The sequence below is a fragment of the Micropterus dolomieu genome, linkage group LG04, assembly GCF_021292245.1.
Source record: "Micropterus dolomieu isolate WLL.071019.BEF.003 ecotype Adirondacks linkage group LG04, ASM2129224v1, whole genome shotgun sequence".
Lineage (NCBI taxonomy): Eukaryota > Metazoa > Chordata > Actinopteri > Centrarchiformes > Centrarchidae > Micropterus > Micropterus dolomieu.
The window spans coordinates 24,018,879-24,034,968 of NC_060153.1; the positions used below are offsets into that span (position 1 = coordinate 24,018,879).

Below are 16,090 nucleotides of genomic sequence, written 5' to 3' on the forward strand. Positions count from 1 at the left end.
TAGGTCGCTATAGCCCCCCTTATAAACATAGTGATCTATAGGAGCCCTAGACCCAGACAGATTTTTGGCATGGCTGTGCAGGTAGCATTCCAGCACGGTTTGAGATCTTAGGGCTCTAGCCTCGTTAAAAGCCTGATTTATGCTCTACAGCTGGGCACAAAGGAACCTACAGGTTGGCTACCTTAATTAATATCATGCTCGCTACTGCTTGGACCTATGCATGTTCCTGACACACCTCTAGGGAGAATAAGGAGAAGGAGCAGAAACATTTTATTTATTTTTAACAGGCCAGTGACGGTGTCCGTGTGAACAAGTTGTAACTGGAAAGACACAGGTAGCTGTGTTAAACACGATTTCAGTGTGCCACAAAGTTAAATGTATCACTGATAAATTTTGCCTTCAGTTGGAAGACAGAGGAATACAGCTCTGCGGTGCACTAGGTCCTATTGTCCACCGTTTTACCCGCCTCTCTTGCATTGCTATAGCGGTTGATCAGACCACATGTCTTCAATTAGTAGGCAGGAATCTGGTATGGCAAGCCTAGGAGATGAAGAATTGTGTGGAGTGTGGCCTGCCATTACCAAGCATATGGCCCATCTATCTTATGGACTGTTATTGATGGTAAACGTGACATGTAGGTATTAACTGGTTTCCTTTACCCTGTTCTAACACTGCAGTTTTTTCTCTGGTATGTATAGTACAGTGTTGAGTCATTGGGAAGGAATAGTGTGCCCTGAAATGCACAATCCAACATTGACTCATTTGATTTAGCAACCATTTGTTTGGGGCATTTGTCCAAAACAACATAAATCATCATAATCGTCATAAAGGTGAGGCCCTGCTTGGCATTAAGCCCTGAGGGTAGCCCGAGCAGTATTTCTGTCCAGTTCCAGCCAGCAGAAGAGCACTGAAGGAAACATTTGTAGGTCACTTTGTCGCTTTGCCACGTCTCTTCCTGCGTCTGTCAGAATGTCTTGAAGGGGCTGAATTAGGGCTGAACAGGAGGCCATTTTGCAATTTTAATCAGGATTTGGAAAGTGTCTGGGTTGAGAAGTGGCCCAGCACTGTTTTCTCCTTGATGAATAAATAATGGAACAGGGAATGGAGGCTTGGATGACTGGATTGGAATGGGTTGGGGCAGTAAGGTCTCTATGTTAGTGGCCGTGTCCTTATTAGAGGATCAGGGAACTTCACATCTTAGACCTTACTGGTTATGCAATTAATTTAACAGGGTAAAATGAGGATGTGTGAAACTTTACCTTTGAAAAAACACACTGAACTTGTGATTGAATCAGTTCTCAGCCAAAGTCCAGACATCAGTTCCGCGGTCGCCACATATACAAGCATAACTCTCTTAACTTCCCACTTCTCTTTTTCTAAGAAAAATGGATTTGGAAGCTGCATCTGACCCTGAGATACCCCTCGATTTAAAGAGTCCGGCTATTGATACTTCCTTAACCACTCGACCACCGTGTGCACAGTCACACACAGCAGATGGGACGCGTGTTAAACCCTCAGCCTCCACAGCTCCAGGCCCCGGGACACTCCAACACACTGGCCCTCTTGTTTTAAAGCGCCATGTCCCTCCACAATGCCTTAAGGCTAGCATGCATAACGAGTTGCTATGGTTGGCCCAAGCTCACATGCCCTCGTACTTTCACCCTGAGGTGGTAGGACAGGGTGAAAAATAACTGCATGTTTAAAACAGCCCTTGTTCACTGGTAGCCATAAATGATGAGAGCTTCTGGGGCTACTGCGAGTGTGTTCATGAACAAACAACCGAGGTCAACATTAGCGGTAATTTTGTGTTTATTAACAGTTCCCTACTTCTGCTTGAGCACCAGGGCATGAAAATGTGGAATGTTACTGCGAGTGCATCTGTAACCCAAAACCCACCTTCAGTGCCTCCCCACAGAGATTAAGATAATGATGACTATCTTTCTCTGTTTTGCCCCTCTCTTTTTCTTTTGCCTGTTCTGTGTGTCTCATTTTCTTTGGAAATATTATTTACAGTGACGGATCACCTCAGGCAGAGGTAGGGGGGAAAAAAAGACTTGTGCACACTGGCCTGATGGATGGATTTTGAGATCTGCCTGACTCTAAATGAGTGGGTGGAGAAGATGAGAGGTGTATCAAGATGCAGGTGTTTACAGATAGTGTCCCTTTATATTCAAGAAAAAAAAAGATTTAAACAAATTATGTGTGTGTTATAGACCAAGGGTAGAGTAATTCACAGGTAAAAAAAGAGAAAAGAACTGGGTTCATGTGTGTGCAGGTCAGTGTGTGTGTGTGTGTGTGTGTGTGTGAGAGAGAGAGAGAGAGAGAGAGAGAGAAAGACAGACCCACTTTAACCTCTCTCAGTGCTGTCATCAGAGTATGTTAAGGAAATAGCGCAATGGAAGGAGGAGTAACAAAGGAGCATGCAGGCTGCATGAAGGATGGAGAGCAAGAGGGAGAGGGAATGACTCTATCCTCCAGACAAGCTGAAGTGTTTACTCAGTCCAGTGCCTGTGTGTGTGTGTGTGTGTGTGTGTGTGTGTCCGAACTTCCATCAGCTCAGAGATACCCTGACTGCAGGTCTGTGCCTGTAGATCAGGCGAAGTCTCCAACCCTCACTGGCCACTTTTCCTCTTCAACTTTTCTTCCCTGCCTCTCTCACTTGGTCTCTCTCACTCTCTCGATCTTGCTCACTCGCTCTCACGCTACCTCCCTCCTTCTTTCAACACTGTCCCAGTCATTCATCAAACTGGACTCACAGGTGCCTCCTTTTTTTACCAACTTTCTACTTTTTGTTTCACCTCAGCATATTATGGGTGTGCAGTGAGTTTGCATTATGCTGCATTATGTGTGGCTGTTTGTCTATGCGGATGCTTACATGCATGGTGAATCTTGATACTGCCATATACTACAGTTTTTAAACTCTTTCTAGTCATTTCACATTTAGTAAGTACAGTAGCGTTAAACACACAGCAGGTGGACAAAATAACAGAAACACCAACAATATGTGCACTAAATGTCAAAAACATAATGAACAGCACGGCCATTCTTTACTTTCAGAAGATCTTCTGTTTTTGTAGGAGTGCTTTATGCCGGTGGTGAGAGACAATTTCTTACGAAGGAAAGCCTCTTGTTCTTTATGCATTAGAGGATGTGAAAATCTGTATCACACTTCACTCGCCAGAACATCCTGTAAAAAGTTCAATTGTGTTTGTAATAAGAGAGAGGGGAAGGTACTCCTGTTGAAGTGTCTTTAATTAAGCAAGATGGTTCATTCACTCATTCTTGATCCAACCTGGCTGACGCTGTGCGCCTGCCAGAGGGCAAACATAGAATAATTTATTTTGGGAAAAAATAAATGACATACAGTCGATTCTTGTTGTACGGTATTCTGTAAATGTGGATTCACAATAGGAAAAAAGGTTGAAAGAAAAAGGAGAAAACAATGGTATTGTTCAGCAGATCACATTTTTTTGCTACTTATAACAGCTCTTTGTATGTTGCCTTTTGATTTAAAAATGTCAGCGTGTTATGAAGCTGAAGCTGTGGTTTTAGTTTCTTTATATTGTGTCAGTACGGCAACTGACATGTTGGCTTCTTGTGAAATCTGTTTGTGCCTCACGTTGCTCAGAATATTCTCCAGTAAAGCTATTGATGATCAGAGCTTTTCAGCTTCAAATGTCCATAGTCTTTTTCCGTGCTGTTCTGTCCAGCTCCCTGCACGTCAGAGAAGACTGAAGAGGGGGAAAGCGGGAAGGTCAGATACAGGGCCCTGCATGCTCCGGTGAAGCCGAATCACGTCCTGGCAAATGGTATGCAGGCTCATAACGTGCTCCACTCATCCAATAGCCAGAGACGAAGCAGTTTTGACAGTGTCGAATGCCCTGCCCCGGGGGCCTTATCATCCTCCGCTGCTTGCCTGCCTCCCTCCCCTGTTTCTCCTGATGCTATCTATCTGGAGATTTATGCAGAAATGTGCAGCTAGTCGACCTCCCTGGTCCCCCTCCATCCTTTCTGTAGGGACGCCAGCCTGTCAAAAGCTGAGCTATGCAGAGATAGTGAAGCTCAGGCTGCTGGCCTCATGTCTTACGAAGGCTTTCTTGTCTGTGCATTTCAAACAGGGATGATGCTTGTAAGGAAAGACAGCAGATGCTCTCATCTGAATGTTGCAGCCTGCATTTTGAAAGCAAAGAAGGCAAAAATTTCTGTTTTATTGTATTTTGTTGCATTCCACTAAGTTCTATTTTATTCAGTTATTCTTCATCAGCCTATGTTACTCTATCCTCCTCCCCTTAAACTGCAGATTATTGAGACATATCTTGTCTATGACAGAACACTTTTCACATTTCCCCTCTGAAGTGCTCAGAGACTCCTCGCCCATCTGGGATATTGCCCGAGTCCAAAAATACTCCTGCTTGATTAAGTCTTCTTATGTACCTGGATATGTGTGCTTAAACTGACACTTGGCAGTTTGCAGTTTCTTTGATTCCACTCCTTTATTTAATACCTACTCCACTGAGCGTTGGCTTTTGTTGATGGTGGTTTGATCCTGTGAAGCGGATCCCAACTCAATAAATAATCTCTGCGGATGCTTACATAAGCAATGGTCCATTTAATTAGACTGGTTAAGCTTAGAAGCCCAGAGGTCTTTTCACTGTACCATTAGAGCTAGGATGAGAAACAACAGCATGCAGCCTCCCACCGTCGCTGGTAAGCAGAGAGCAAATAATGATCTGCATCAGAGACACGGCTGGCCCAGCCTATTATAAGGTCTGCCGGACCAAGCCACACCCAAGCACGAAACTGTCCAGCTGGGCTTAGTCAGAATGGGTGAATGGATGGAGAGATGGAGAGATAGAAAGATAGACGGATGGATGGGTGGTTGGATGGTCAGTTCAAACACAGTTCAACCAAGAAAAGATCAAAGGGAGTAAGGTTACGCAGGGAAACAGGCAGCGTAGAGCAACTCTAATTTTAAAATCATTGTAGCAAGTGTATTACATCCTAAAATGCACACACACAAATGCACACATACATGGACACAGTCATGAGGTCATACTCGCTAACAATGAGCATGCATGCCCATTAAAGAAACACTCACGCGAATGCAAAAGCACATGCATATGAGAAACAAACTGACTTCTCCAGCACGTACACACTCACACATTCACATACATACATACATACAAACATTTGTCTATTGTGTATGGTGCATGTATTCATTGGCCCCTGTATGCCATCTGTCCATAATGGTTTCTTAGTGGCTCAGAGAGACGCCTCAGTTCCACTGTTGCTCTTATCAACTTTCAGGAGAAGGAGAAGGGGAAAGGAAAGGTAAGAAGTGTGAAAGTCTGATTGGAGACAAAGCTGCAGCCAGCAGATTACTTTATACTGGGCACAGGCCCTCAAAGACCACCATGCATCTTTATCTGGAGATCTGGCTCCCCCCTCCCTTGCTTGTTCATGCCAGCTAGGCTTCTCTTGTCCCAGTCTACCCCTCTCCTTCCCTGTCTTTTGCTTTCTCAGCTCGCCATTCTTTCTCGCTGCCCTTTTCTATATCTCCTGCTTTTTTTTCTTCTTTTTTATTACTTCTCCCACATGTATAGTGTGTGACTCTAGTGGCCCACATCAGACTTGTAAAAAGTTGGGATTTAAGCCTGTTCTATTCCCTGGCTGGCGTTCTGTTTAGTAAACCGTATTTCCTGCATCCGGCTTTGTCTCAGGAACAAGTGTTGGTCAAACAAGCCTTTTGTCTGTGTCCAGCGGCTCAGCGCACCACAACGAGTCTGGCCCGGGACAAAGAAGTGAGTGTATGAGCCCTGGTGTGTGTGGCTGTGGCAGAGAAACACAGACAAACAGAGAGAGATAGAGAAGTACAGAGGAAGGTCAAGGCCAGCCAGCTGCTCTATCAGGTATTTTCACAAATACAAACGAATGCAGAGACTGATATAAGATCTTTGGGTGATGAGATGTATGAGACAATACACAAGTATGAAATCTGCCAACAGTCTTTTTTCCTCTCAGGCCTTCAAGTCAGGTGGAACTCATGTACTACAGAGTGAATTTAGAAAATGCAGAACACTAATGGATGCCTTGGAGCCTCCACTGCTTCCCCACCTCAACCTGTCCTCTCCGGCTTCGCCCTTCACCCCTGTCCAATCCCTGACTGTGAATACCCTAATGACATAAACAGAGTAGTAATCACATTAACGCCAGTTATGGCTTAGGCACTCTTAAGAGGCACTGTGTTGACAACCCTTCATCTTCCCGAGGCATTCACTCCAACACCTATAAACACTTATGTATATTGGCAAAGACCTGGTATTAGCATAATCACTTTTGAGGTGTGTGTGAGTGCTCCCGAGCTCAGGCGACTTATAACATTGGGAAATGGCGGTGACATGCTGTGTCGCCCCGTGTCTCCCGTCTCTGTGCCTTCCTCTTCCTCCTTCCCCTTTTGGAAGCCCTGCGAGCTAATCCTGTTAGCTCGATCGTCCATTAGCTAAATGACCAATATCAGTGAGAGCTGCGTGGTCGTTACAGGACGGCCTAAGCCCACTATCTGACGTGGTCAAGGACAAAATAAAATACGGAGGTCAAGCCAAGTCTGCTAACTTTTGGATGTATGGCTGCAAAGTTTGAGAGAGTCGCTACAGTAGATGGATGGTGGATTTGTTTTAGAGATGCAGAGAAGAAGAAACAGTGGAGGTCAGTTTTTTTCTTAACACATCGTTAACTTGTTTACACTGGGTCAAGGTCATGTTTGTCTTGGCATCTGTTGTTTTGTTTGTTTATTTGTTGCTGTGTTTTGGTGACTGAGAGAGACTGAGTGCGTGTGAGACTGGCTTTGGGGGTAGGGTCACTAACAATAGAGTAATCTGCATGAACAAAGTGTACATGATGCCTCAGCCTGCTAGACTGCTTGGGTGTATTGCTTTGTCTGGTCAGCACTGTTGTCTGGGACGGTGGTGTGAATATGGAGTCAGAAGCTACAGGCGACCATATCTGCTATTTAAGGAGGTAGAGCCTTGCGTCAGTCGGCCTTGTGCTTTTTACATGAGCCTTGGATCATATTCTCTGCCTGATAGCGGTTCACTGTGTCTGTTAGACACTATAATAGCCTAGCTTTGTGTTGCAATGTGCTGAAATGGCTTAGAAGGACTTGTTGCCCCCCCTCCACCCGTTCCTTTGACAGTTCTGTGCCTCTCTTCTCTTCTCTGCCTTTTTAGTTCTTTATATTTCTCTTTTTTTTAGTGATTATCGTTCTTCCACTTTTCTGCTCCTGATCCCACCAGCCTCTCTCACTTCTCCTGTATGCTTTCTGTCTTCTCTCCCCCCAAAGTCCCCTCTTTCAGCCACTGCCATGAAATGGCAGCTAAGGGGTTGTCAGTGTGGTTTCTCCTCTCTGCTGATCCTATTTCAAAGGGACCTGGAGATCCAGCATTAGCCCCAGCTCTCCTGCTCTCCAGCCCTAACTCACCACAGACTTAGAGTTAATGGAAGGAGAGAAACAGACGGGGAGAGAGAGGGAGCTCTCCTTTATTCTATTAGAGGACAGACTCGTTTATAAGATCATCCTTCCTCCCTCGCACAGTTCTCTGCTCTTTTTACAAGAAAAAAACCCCTTCAATTCCATCAAACGCCTTGTCAGAATATCCTTTTGCCTTTTGAATAACTGTCCTTCCATTCCTTTGAAGATAGCTATTAAGGACAATGTTGGGCTTATTTAGATATCGTTTCTGCTGTTGTTGTGAATCTGGGCATGCATTGGTCTGGCTTGTTCACGCCCATCAATGTGTCTGCCTCGATGGGAATAACAATTATCGTCACTGCTTGTGGCATGAGCACAGTTTGTCAAACGTCCCTAGATGGGCTTGTGATTGCATAGCACAACACAAGCTGTTTTTGATACATAAGAGAATGAATTGACTACCGGCTTTGAAGTGCTGTGTTGTGGCACCCGTGTCCTTCAGAAATGTGGTGGGTTGTCATTAGGATTGTCCCCTTCACGCCACACTTCTCTCCCTACTTCGCTCCCTTTCCTCGTTGCCCTGCCTCCGTCATTCACTTTCATGATCCCTCAGTGCTTTCTTTCCTCTGACCGACGCGGCTGTGTCTCGGAGGAGAAGACGACATTCCAGCCAACCCCCCGTCTCCCTCTCTCGTCCTTCACAATAACTGAAAAATTCATCTATTCTCCTCCTCATGCATATACACTCTCTGCTCACACATTAATGCAGGATGGAGGAAGTGTGTATGGGTGCAAATCAAAGTAAAGTGTACAGGAGAGGCCAGGTTATTGCAACGGTTTTACGAGTGATAGGGGGCTTTCTATTTAAAGCCATAAAAACACACATAATCAGGAAACATACATATAGCCAAGGCCAATGTAATGGGCACATTTTATTTGTGCTTATGAGAGGGGGAGCAAAAACGTGTACGGGCAAATGGCTTTTTTATGATGGAAAAATTCCATAGTGGGTCAAAGCCCCTTGCAGGTGGCAGCAATTAACTGTAATTTTTGCAGATTGTAATGATCCATAATTTACCAGTATACCCCCTTCCAACTCTTTTCTGTCAAGTGAAAAAGGTTTGCGTGGAGGTTTGATTGGGTGCACATTTTATGCCGTGTTCTGGTCTTTAAGTGAGATTGTTCGGAGGGGGCCACAGTGGCCCTGGACACATGAGATAGAAAGAAGAACCACAAAACACCCATCTGTTCTGTGTATTGCTCATCCACAGCATCCCTATTTCTCTCAGCAGCCGTCTTCTCTTTCTGCCCCTTCTTCAACCCTTTGTCTCTTAGCCACAGCAGGCTTAAAACATGCAAGACTGTCCATTCACCATCTTAGGGATCGCTCATGGTCGCAATCACACACACGTGGCCTATCTTCCTCTCGCCTTCTCCCTTGTTCTAGCTCTCTAGCACAGTATGGCCATGGTTTTGGGTTCAAATGACTTCAGAAAAATGCCCTACAGTGAAAAAAGAAAAAAGAGAAGAAAGGATAAGAAAGCCAAAAGATGAAAGAGGGAGCACATTTGCAAGTGGCGGATGCTTCTTATTTTGCATATCTCTCACTTCTGCTTTCCCCTTCTTCTCCTTTTCTATTCACCTGAGAGGATTTAAATAAATCCATAAAGCATGAAATATCAGAAATAGAAAAGTAATGCATGAAATGCATTTTCATAGGACCCTCCCCACCCACACACAAACACACATACACAATTTTCCCTTTGCTTTTTTTTGCTGCAAATGTGTGTTTTTGCATGATAAACGGTGGTACAATTTATTAACATGTGACCTCTTATTTGTATTCATCATTAATATGCAGCATCAGATACATGTCCCACTTTAGCCTAGCTAATTCTGTAAACATGGCATTGGAGGGGAGATGAGTGTGTTTAACGAGATTAGGCGTGCATTGTCAGGCAAATCTTCAGTCACTGTGCAAGTGCTATTGAAAGTCAATTATTGTTGGAAATATTCCTTTGCCTTCTCAACTGTGTAAATTGTGTATTAGCTGCCTGAGATATCTCTCATTATTGTTTTATTTATTCTTTTGTTAAGCATGTACCTACTGGAAGTGAATGCTGGTTTGAAAAAATATGAAATGAGTTTTCACGTTTTCACATATGTTATAGTTCAAGATCTGAGATTCTGTAATGACGATTTTCAAATACATTGTGCAGTGTGCCATGCTTAATGATCACAAAAAGTGAAAAGCAAGACTTCTCTTTGTTAACCAAATTGTTTTCACCCAATTTTGTTGTGACATTTCAAGATCAATTAAATATTAAATATTTTTTGAAGCTTCTATATAATCACAGTCAGTTTGTCCAAAAATATTTGGCGAAAAATTGAAAATGAAATGAGTTTGCTGATAAATCCTCCATGTCCTCTTGGTTTTTGATGATCATATTGGATAATTTGTTATACATTTTAAAATCTCACTTCCATCATTGAAGTGTCATGAAAGATTCTACCGTCATGGTGTTAAATCAGTTATTTGTTCATCAGTGAGTTTTTTAACAGGCCAATTTAAAATGTTGTTTCTCTCTGTGTTTTCTTGTCAGATAAAGATGAGCCCAGCAGTTACACCTGCACCACCTGTAAGCAACCCTTCACCAGTGCCTGGTTCCTGCTCCAGCATGCCCAGAACACCCACGGCTTCCGCATCTATCTGGAGAGCGAACCTGGCAGCCCCCTCACCCCTCTTGTGGCTGCAGCTCCTGGGATGGGGGGTGATTGTGCCTCCTCCCAGCCTCCCCTCCATGCTGTCCACTTGGCTGATGGCAGTCCTTACAGCCACCTGAGGATGCCAGGCTCCGGGTCTGGCCGGGATTCAGCGTCCACACCTCGTGAGGGCCATTACCCCCGAACCCCACCACTCTTCAGCCCACCACCACGCCACCACCTCAGCCCCGATGACCTGGCCTTGGCAACCCACCATCCCAGCGCCTTTGACAGGGTGATGAGGCTCAACTCAGTGCCACTAGAAGCCCCTCCGAGCATGGACTTCTCTAGACGTCTACGTGAGCTGGCTGGGAATGCAACTGGGGCTTCCCCACCTCTCTCCCCTAACAGGCCCAGCCCTATGCAACGGCTGCTACAGCCATTCCAGCCAGGTTCTAAGCCTCCATTTTCAGCTACGCCTCCTGTTTCTACGTCTCAGTCACCTTCTGGCTCACGCTCCACCCCCAATGCTGTGTCCACCGTGGTCCAGCCGGGCACACCTCTCAAGTCAAAGTCTTGTGAGTTTTGCGGGAAGAACTTCAAGTTCCAGAGTAACCTAATCGTTCACCGGCGTAGCCACACAGGCGAAAAGCCATTCAAGTGTCACCTCTGTAACCATGCCTGCACTCAGGCCAGCAAACTGAAACGACACATGAAGACGCACTGTCAGAGCAAGTCATCTGTGCTTAATGCCAAGTCAGATGATGGCCTATCGACTGCAAGCTCCCCTGAACCCGGTACCAGTGAGCTGATTGGCAGTGCCACAGATGCTCTCAAGTCAGTGGTGGCCAAGTTCAAGAGTGAGAACAATGGCCTGATGTCTGAAAATGGAGAAGAGGAGGAGGAAGAGGAGGAGGAGGAGGAAGAGGAGGAGGAAGAGGAGGAGGAAGAAGAAGAAGAAGAAGAGGAGGAGGGGGAGGAGGAGGGAATTGAGAGCAAGCGTGGTGTTGAAGAAAGAGAGGGAAGGAATGACTATCGTTTCAGCCTGCGGCTAGAAGGGGCCCGTCACCACCAGAACAGTGAGGCCCTGCACCCACACCGCCGGAGCTTGTCCCGGGAGCCTGGAGATGATGACTTGGTCATGGAGTCAGACAGAGCAGATGATGGACCCATCAGTACCATCAATGGCCTGGGACCTCTATCCACTGATAGTCTGTCAAGGAAGCTGCTGGGTGGAGTGGTCAGCCCTGGCTCTCTCAGTCCGCTGTCTAAGCGCATCAAGGTGGAGAAGGACATTGACCCCCCCACGCCCACAATCCCAAACACAGAGAACGTGTACTCCCAGTGGCTAGCTGGCTACGCTGCCTCACGACAACTCAAGGACCCCTTCATCAACTTTACAGGTGGGGACTCCAGACAATCGCCCTTCGCTTCCTCATCTGAGCACTCGTCAGAAAACGGCAGCTTGCGCTTCTCCACTCCACCTGGCGAGCTGGATGGGGAACGGGCCACTTCAGGACGCAGCGGCACCGGCAGTGGGGCCAGCACTCCCCACGGTGGCAGTGGAAACGGCAGGCCGAGCTCCAAGGATGGCCGCCGCAGTGACACCTGTGAGTTTTGTGGCAAGGTGTTCAAGAACTGCAGCAACTTGACAGTGCACCGACGCAGTCACACTGGAGAGCGGCCATACAAGTGTGAGCTGTGCAGCTATGCGTGCGCCCAGAGCTCAAAGCTCACCCGCCACATGAAGACCCACGGACAGATGGGCAAGGACGTGTACAAATGTGAAATCTGCCACATGCCTTTCAGTGTATACAGCACTCTGGAGAAACACATGAAGAAGTGGCACAGTGACCGCCCTCTGGCTAATGACATTAAGACTGAGTAGGCAAAGAGCAGCATGCTGCAGCTCTCTCTCAGCTCCCCTGGCTAATAAGCGACCCTGGCTAACTAGCCAATAAGTGAGGGGAAAGGACAACAGGGTTAGACACCAGTACACGGTACAGCCCTGTTATCATCCCTGACTGGAAAAGCTGATTGCATGATCCATCATTGGGGCGATACTATTGCATCAAAAGCGAAACTTTTTGAGCCTTTCTATTGTGCAATAATTTACACGTTTTGTATTTTTTGTAACTGGACAGCATGCTCGGTGTGTTTTCGCTACTTAGAGAGAAAACTGTCCTCAGCTGGTGGGTTTGGTTGTACACGTGTTGCTGTTGATACTTTTGATTTCTTCAACTTAAAAAAAAAGTTAGTTATGAGAACTCATGCTGCATACAGTACATACTGTTTTACATATCATGTACAGTTTTGTGTTCAAACATAGTGGACAGTGTCATATTATCAAAACATCAAGACAAGCAGGGTCACACTTAAAACTGATCTTTGTGAAAGATTTTCCATGCAAGATTGAGATAAAAGGTATATATATGTATATATATATATGTAAATTGGGCTGCCTATGGAATGCTAGGCACTAGCGCCATCAAATATTTCAAACAGCAATGAAATTAACATTATGGTGTGAAATGACAACAAAGAGTGCCTTGGATATTTTACCTGCATTAGTTAATCCTCCTTTTTGCTATAAGCTCGGAGTTTCAGCTATAGAAGATTACAGGACATTTTTGTGCACATATGGAACAAGCAGGTCCTTGCATCAAGCACCTGCACGACCCATGTTGTTTTGTGACTTAGCAGAGCATAAGGAACCAGCTGAAACAAAAACAAGAAAAAAAAGATTATGTGTATCTCTGGTAAATCATTTATCTGCCTGACTCATGTATATTGTTATTCTCCAGATTATGATTCTGTTTACTGGCATATTACATGCTAAAAAGGAGTAGGAGATTGGTGTGTAGAGTTTTGGTTTAGGCGTTTTCTGGTACAGGTGTACCATACTGAGAGGGTAGTCTGACGAGTTGTTTTAACCAACGTTAAGCTCTTAATTTTCCAGAGTGTTTATTTTCTTTGAAAATTAAAAGTTTGCAGGGGTTTTTTTTGTAAGTAGCACAGAATTATGTCTCTTCAGTGTCAGCACGCAGGCAGTGTAGCGAGCAGCCATTTGAAGACCACAGAGTGGGTTTCAGTTGTTCTAAGCCAGACAGATTGTGGATTTTGGGTGGTGGGGTTTGGGTGGGTGTCGGTGGGTAAGGGCGGTTGAGGGTCAGGGTAGCGGGTGGGGAGTGGGTTGACCAGGTGTCTCTACAATTCAAATTTTTATGTCCTTATAGCGCTTATTCTCTTTACCGCATTCAATATTAGAAAACCTTAAGTAATCTGAAATCTTTTTTTATTAACTCACATTGGAAACAATCTTAAATTGTCCATAGTAAAAGTCAAGAATCTGAATTTTCTAAAAACAAACCAATTGCCCCTTCCACACAAATTTTTAAGAGTAAAATATTCACGTTTTGTGTTATTTTCAGTTAACATGCTATAGACCTCATTGTGGTATTTTTTATCGCCACCCCCCTTCATTGTTGATGATATAGCACTTGTCACTCTGCCTTGGATTCTGTATCTGTCTCTCTAATCGGAGGTACAGTCGGTTGAGTATAAAATAAGGACCAGATTTCAGATCTGGGACTACCTACGTGCACTGTTCAATTTTCCCAGTTTACAGTTGGACACTTAAGGGAAAACATGCTCTTATGCTGACAGATTAGTGTGGTGTCATTGCTTTGCATTAAAAAGAAAAAAGAAAAAAAACTAGAAACCGTTGCCAGCCATGTCTCCTTCTGAGAGCTAAACATCAGTTTGGCCCTCGAGGGTATAAATGCAGGAACCGCCATAGAAATATCCTGCTTCATACCAACTATAGAAATATACTGCTCAGTACAGAAAGATTAAACATCCACAAATTTGATTTTAAAGATTAAGTAAATTGTGTTGTTGAGTTTTTTAAAGTAACACTTCAATATATTTAGGGGAGAATCGTATTTAAATGTTGTTTTATTTTTTATTGTTTATTGTTGTTTCTTTCTTCTGTCTTGGTGACATCTGAGACTTGATCACTATGTAATGAATTGTAATGAACATGTCTTTCATCTTTTTTGCCTTTACTATACACAAGTCTTCAGGTTGAACAAAAATTTGCATTGGGGAGAGATTTATGATATATAAATATATAGAGAGAACTTAAAACACATAGGAAAATGCACACTCATGTAAGTTCCTATGTTCAAAACACATTATGGTCTACTTTTTTCCTGTATTTAGAATGGTATTTGAAATTAATGTTCACTTAGTGTAGGCACTTATAGTATTTATGTTGAAGCCTGTATTTTTAACTGTTTTGCCTGTACTCTTTAAAGGTTTCAATGTACACTTTTTTTCTGTAGTGAAAAAAATCCCAACAAGCTGCCACCGTATATTTTCTTAATTTGGCAGGATAATATAGTGTGAATAATTTGTATGCTTGAAAATAAGTATGTTTTTGAAAAAGAAAATGTTGTGGCGTTCCCAAAGGGTGAGAGGTCATATAATGGCCTTTTCAGGCAGTCCCGCTGGAGTGACCACAATGAGGTAAAAACAGGTGGTTGTACATATCTTTTTAGTTTGTTTTATATATTTTTCTCTCCTGCCATTTTATATGCAGTAATACAAGCTATTGTTGGGTTTTCTCGGTAGCCAACTTTTTACTGTCCTTGAACACGTACCACCTGATAACATTCCAGCCATTTTTGAAAAAGACCTTTTGTCATATGCAATCAATTCATCACCAATCTGAAAAGCATTTTCTTTATGCTACAGTACTTTTTTTTAAATTTAGTTTTTGTTTTTCCATTGCCAAAAGAACCATGGTGCTTTATAATTTAAATATGGTACATCTCATATGCAAGGCATATTCTAAATATAATGGAAATCATAGAAAGATTAAAGATTGGTACATGTTATTGCTGATGGTATTGAGGTACATTTGAGTTTTCAGCCTGATTCATCCTGTGTTCTGTATTTACTCTCAAGCTATTTGTTCTGAACTGAACTTGAAGTTGACCTACGGCATTGGTCGACATTATTTATTATGACTATACACACACATGCTCTGTTCAGAACAGAGTCACTGCAAAATAAATCAGTTGATTTTTCTCCCTCCTGATGAATTGTGATGGCTTAACTTCTCTGTTTGATGACCAAAGGTCATTGACCAACATTCATTCATCAACATTCATCTTGCTCGACTTACAGATTTCGTTGTTGTTATTTTTCAGTTACGGAGATGCCACTCTATTTTCAGCTGTTGTCTGCATTATTCTCTTCACTCAGCCATTTTGTCTTGAAAAAAATAAAAAGTATTACATACATATCTGAATTTGGAGCTTTTGTTTTTTATTGTGGTCTGTGTACACACAGTCTAATAAAAAAAAAAAACACAATAGAAGACTATTCAGAGCAGAAGGAACCACCAGAACACACACACATGGACACACAGACCATTTAATAAATGTTGCATTGTCCTTAAGTGCACTGTGATAATATTTGTTTGGATGTATTGCGCCCAGGTGTGTTTGCATGGTTCAGCTTGAGTCACCCATCATGGAGGGTGGAAGTTCACCACCATATCTCTGGTCTGTGGCCTTGTCAGGTCAGCTAACCATCTGTGTGATATCTCCAGCAAACCCTCCCCATCTCATCCTGTCTCTCTCCCTGTCCCCTCCTCTTTTTTCGCCCCCACTTCACTCTCTCAGCCTTTGTCTTTAAGTTTCTTTATGTCCACCATGTGTTTTGTCTCTCTTTTTTTCATTTTGAGCTAACTTTATTTATCCTCCTGTGTCCCAATCTCTCTCTTTTCTTCCGACCTCTCCCTTCGATGTTTCCTTCTCTCCCTGCTGAAGCACTGGAGGGCAACGTGACAGACTAATCGCTCTCCTTGTCCGAGCCCGGCGCTGTTTGCCTAGCAGGGCCAGATTAAAG

The 16,090-nt window shown here is 43.9% G+C and overlaps 1 protein-coding gene across 1 annotated transcript in view; it reads left to right on the plus strand.

The window, feature by feature from the left end:
• Positions 1–13,273, plus strand: part of bcl11ab (BAF chromatin remodeling complex subunit BCL11A b) — a 33,308-nt gene extending 20,035 nt beyond the window's left edge. Inside the window, exon 3 of the mRNA XM_046047379.1 lies at positions 10,072–13,273. Within this exon, the coding sequence (XP_045903335.1) occupies positions 10,072–12,059 (1,988 nt within the window). The 3' untranslated portion in view covers positions 12,060–13,273. The remainder of the gene's footprint in view (positions 1–10,071) is intronic.
• Positions 13,274–16,090: the final 2,817 nt, after the last annotated feature.